The sequence below is a fragment of the Haliotis cracherodii genome, unplaced genomic scaffold (genome assembly GCF_022045235.1).
Source record: "Haliotis cracherodii isolate W230 unplaced genomic scaffold, xgHalCrac1.p SCAF_10, whole genome shotgun sequence".
NCBI lineage: Eukaryota > Metazoa > Mollusca > Gastropoda > Lepetellida > Haliotidae > Haliotis > Haliotis cracherodii.
The window spans coordinates 38,828,600-38,832,640 of NW_027266265.1; the positions used below are offsets into that span (position 1 = coordinate 38,828,600).

Here is a 4,041-nt window from a genome sequence, read left to right on the forward strand (position 1 = left end):
TTTATCTTTAAACTTTGGAAATATGACTTATACGACAAGAATATGGTTACCTGTGGGTCCTATCTCTCATTTAAGATGGGTCAATGGTTCAAAATTGTTTGCGTATTTACGTTGTGAGGCAGGAGTGGGTTGTTACTGTAAATACAGGAAAGGCGTACGTGATACAGTTTTTGAGTTACCAGAGACAGTCTCTGGGAAGTGCTGCAGTTGATAACACAGGAAGAAGACAGGCATAACACTTGTTGGGAGGGGCTCATGATGGTGATGAGAGTAAGACTTGTTGGGAGGGGCACATGGTGGTGATGACAGTGAGACTTGTTGGGAGGGGCACATGATGGTGATGACAGTGAGACTTGTTGGGAGGGGCACATGATGGTGATGAGAGTAAGACTTGTTGGGAGGGGCACATGCTGGTGATGAGAGTAAGACTTGTTGGGAGGGGCACATGCTTGTGATGACAGTGAGACTTGTTGGGAGGGACACATGATGGTGATGACAGTGAGACTTCTGGGAGGGGCTCATGATGGTGATGAGAGTAACACTTGTTGGGAGGGGCTCATGATGGTGATGACAGTAAGACTTGTTGGGAGGGGCACATGATGGTGATGAGAGTAAGACTTGTTGGGAGGGGCACATGCTGGTGATGAGAGTAAGACTTGTTGGGAGGGACACATGATGGTGATGACAGTAAGACTTGTTGGGAGGGGCTCATGGTGGCGATGACAGTGAGACTTGTTGGGAGGGGCACATGCTGGTGATGAGAGTAAGACTTGTTGGGAGGGGCACATGATGGTGATGACAGTGAGACTTGTTGGGAGGGGCACATACTGGTGATGACAGTAAGACTTGTTGGGAGGGGCACATACTAGTGATGACAGTGAGACTTGTTGGGAGGGGCACATGCTGGTGATGACAGTAAGACTTGTTGGGAGGGGCACATACTGGTGATGACAGTAAGACTTGTTGGGAGGGGCACATACTGGTGATGACAGTGAGATTTGTTGGGAGGGGCACATGGTGGTGATGAGAGTAAGACTTGTTGGGAGGGGCACATACTGGTGATGACAGTAAGACTTGTTGGGAGGGGCACATGGTGGTGATGAGAGTAAGACTTGTTGGGAGGGGCACATGCTGGTGATGACAGTGAGACTTGTTGGGAGGGGCACATGATGGTGATGAGAGTAAGACTTGTTGGGAGGGGCACATGCTGGTGATGACAGTAAGACTTGTTGGGAGGGACACATGATGGTGATGACAGTAAGACTTGTTGGGAGGGGCACATACTGGTGATGTGAGTAAGACTTGTTGGGAGGGGCACATACTGGTGATGACAGTAAGACTTGTTGGGAGGGGCACATGCTGGTGATGACAGTAAGACTTGTTGGGAGGGACACATGATGGTGATGACAGTAAGACTTGTTGGGAGGGGCACATACTGGTGATGTGAGTAAGACTTGTTGGGAGGGGCACATACTGGTGATGACAGTAAGACTTGTTGGGAGGGGCACATACTGGTGATGACAGTAAGACTTGTTGGGAGGGGCACATGCTGGTGATGACAGTAAGACTTGTTGGGAGGGGCACATGATGGTGATGACAGTAAGACTTGTTGGGAGGGGCACATACTGGTGATGTGAGTAAGACTTGTTGGGAGGGGCACATACTGGTGATGACAGTAAGACTTGTTGGGAGGGGCACATGCTGGTGATGACAGTAAGACTTGTTGGGAGGGGCACATACTGGTGATGACAGTAAGACTTGTTGGGAGGGGCACATGATGGTGATGACAGTAAGACTTGTTGGGAGGGGCACATACTGGTGATGACAGTAAGACTTGTTGGGAGGGGCACATACTGGTGATGACAGTAAGACTTGTTGGGAGGGGCACATGCTGGTGATGACAGTAAGACTTGTTGGGAGGGGCACATGATGGTGATGACAGTAAGACTTGTTGGGAGGGGCACATACTGGTGATGACAGTAAGACTTGTTGGGAGGGGCACATGCTGGTGATGACAGTAAGACTTGTTGGGAGGGACACATGATGGTGATGACAGTAAGACTTGTTGGGAGGGACACATGATGGTGATGACAGTAAGACTTGTTGGGAGGGGCACATGCTGGTGATGACAGTAAGACTTGTTGGGAGGGGCACATGCTGGTGATGACAGTAAGACTTGTTGGGAGGGACACATGATGGTGATGACAGTAAGACTTGTTGGGAGGGACACATGATGGTGATGACAGTAAGACTTGTTGGGAGGGGCACATACTGGTGATGACAGTAAGACTTGTTGGGAGGGGCACATGCTGGTGATGACAGTAAGACTTGTTGGGAGGGGCACATACTGGTGATGACAGTAAGACTTGTTGGGAGGGGCACATGCTGGTGATGACAGTGAGACTTGTTGGGAGGGGCACATGCTGGTGATGAGAGTAAGACTTGTTGGGAGGGGCACATACTGGTGATGACCGTGAGACTTCTTGGGAGGGGCACATGCTGGTGATGACAGTAAGACTTGTTGGGAGGGGCACATACTGGTGATGACAGTAAGACTTGTTGGGAGGGGCACATGCTGGTGATGACAGTAAGACTTGTTGGGAGGGGCACATGCTGGTGATGAGAGTAAGACTTGTTGGGAGGGGCACATACTGGTGATGACCGTGAGACTTGTTGGGAGGGGCACATGCTGGTGATGACAGTAAGACTTCTTGGGAGGGGCACATACTGGTGATGAGAGTAAGACTTGTTGGGAGGGGCACATGCTGGTGATGACAGTAAGACTTGTTGGGAGGGGCACATACTGGTGATGACCGTGAGACTTCTTGGGAGGGGCACATGCTGGTGATGACAGTAAGACTTGTTGGGAGGGGCACATGCTGGTGATGACAGTAAGACTTGTTGGGAGGGGCACATACTGGTGATGACCGTGAGACTTCTTGGGAGGGGCACATGCTGGTGATGACAGTAAGACTCGTTGGGAGGGGCACATACTGGTGATGACTGTGAGACTTTTTGGGAGGGGCACATGCTGGTGATGACAGTAAGACTTGTTGGGAGGGGCACATACTGGTGATGACTGTCAGACTTGTTGGGAGGGGCACATGCTGGTGATGACAGTAAGACTTGTTGGGAGGGGCACATGCTGGTGATGACAGTAAGACTTGCTGGGAGGGGCACATGCTGGTGATGACAGTAAGACTTGCTGGGAGGGGCACATGATGGTGATGACAGTAAGACCTGTTGGGGACCAGACTCACGGGTGTTTGGGGTATTCTCGTGTATGTGTGGGTTTAGGCATGGGTATTGTCGGGGTGCTTCTGTTTAAGAATGTGGTTTGATTTCTGATTGTGGCTGGGGTTATGATTGTGCGCGTTGATGTAGATCTTCAGGAGTTGGTGTGGGTGAGAGTGTGGATTGGGTATTGAGTTGCGTTGCGTGGCGTGACGTGAAGTGACGTGACGTGACGTGACGTGTCGTGACGTGACGTAGTGTGGCGTGGCCTGGCCTGGCCTGGGCTGCACTGGCGTTGTATCTCATTTCGTTGTTTACCATGTAGGTGTACGTGTCGGATTCGAAGTCGTGATGAATATCGAAGTTGCAAATCTCTCAACGATAGAGTGGCTGGTAATCTCAGGCTATATCTGTCTTGAAATACTGAGCTGAAAGCTGTACCAGCCTAACTGTCAGGGCCAACATTTCTAACGCGAACGGGTTTTCATGGCACAAGGTTAGAGAGGCGTTATGCTGTGGGTGGCAGTCGTCATTCGCTGTGCAGAGCTGCGTCCCTTAGGTGTACATGTCCTTCGCGTTCGATTATGATGCTTGAATTGTCAGCACTGTACCATGATCCTAAAGGATTTTCCTTCCGCATCATGCTGTTTGTTTGCTTGTTTGTTGTTTAACGCCGCCCTCCATCTAGATGACCACGGTCTGTAAATAGTCGAGTCTGTAACGGTCAATCCAGTGATTGATATTATGAGCAACGATCCACGACGGGTACGATGTCCAGCAATCAACCAAGTCTTCGATCCTGACCTC

General features: G+C 50.4%; 1 protein-coding gene across 1 annotated transcript; it reads right to left on the reverse strand.

The window, feature by feature from the left end:
- Window positions 1–518: 518 nt before the first annotated feature.
- Window positions 519–3,182, reverse strand: LOC139453798 (uncharacterized). The gene has a single exon (XM_071235263.1). It carries the CDS (start codon window positions 3,180–3,182, stop codon window positions 519–521), a length of 2,664 nt encoding a protein of 887 aa, XP_071091364.1.
- Window positions 3,183–4,041: the final 859 nt, after the last annotated feature.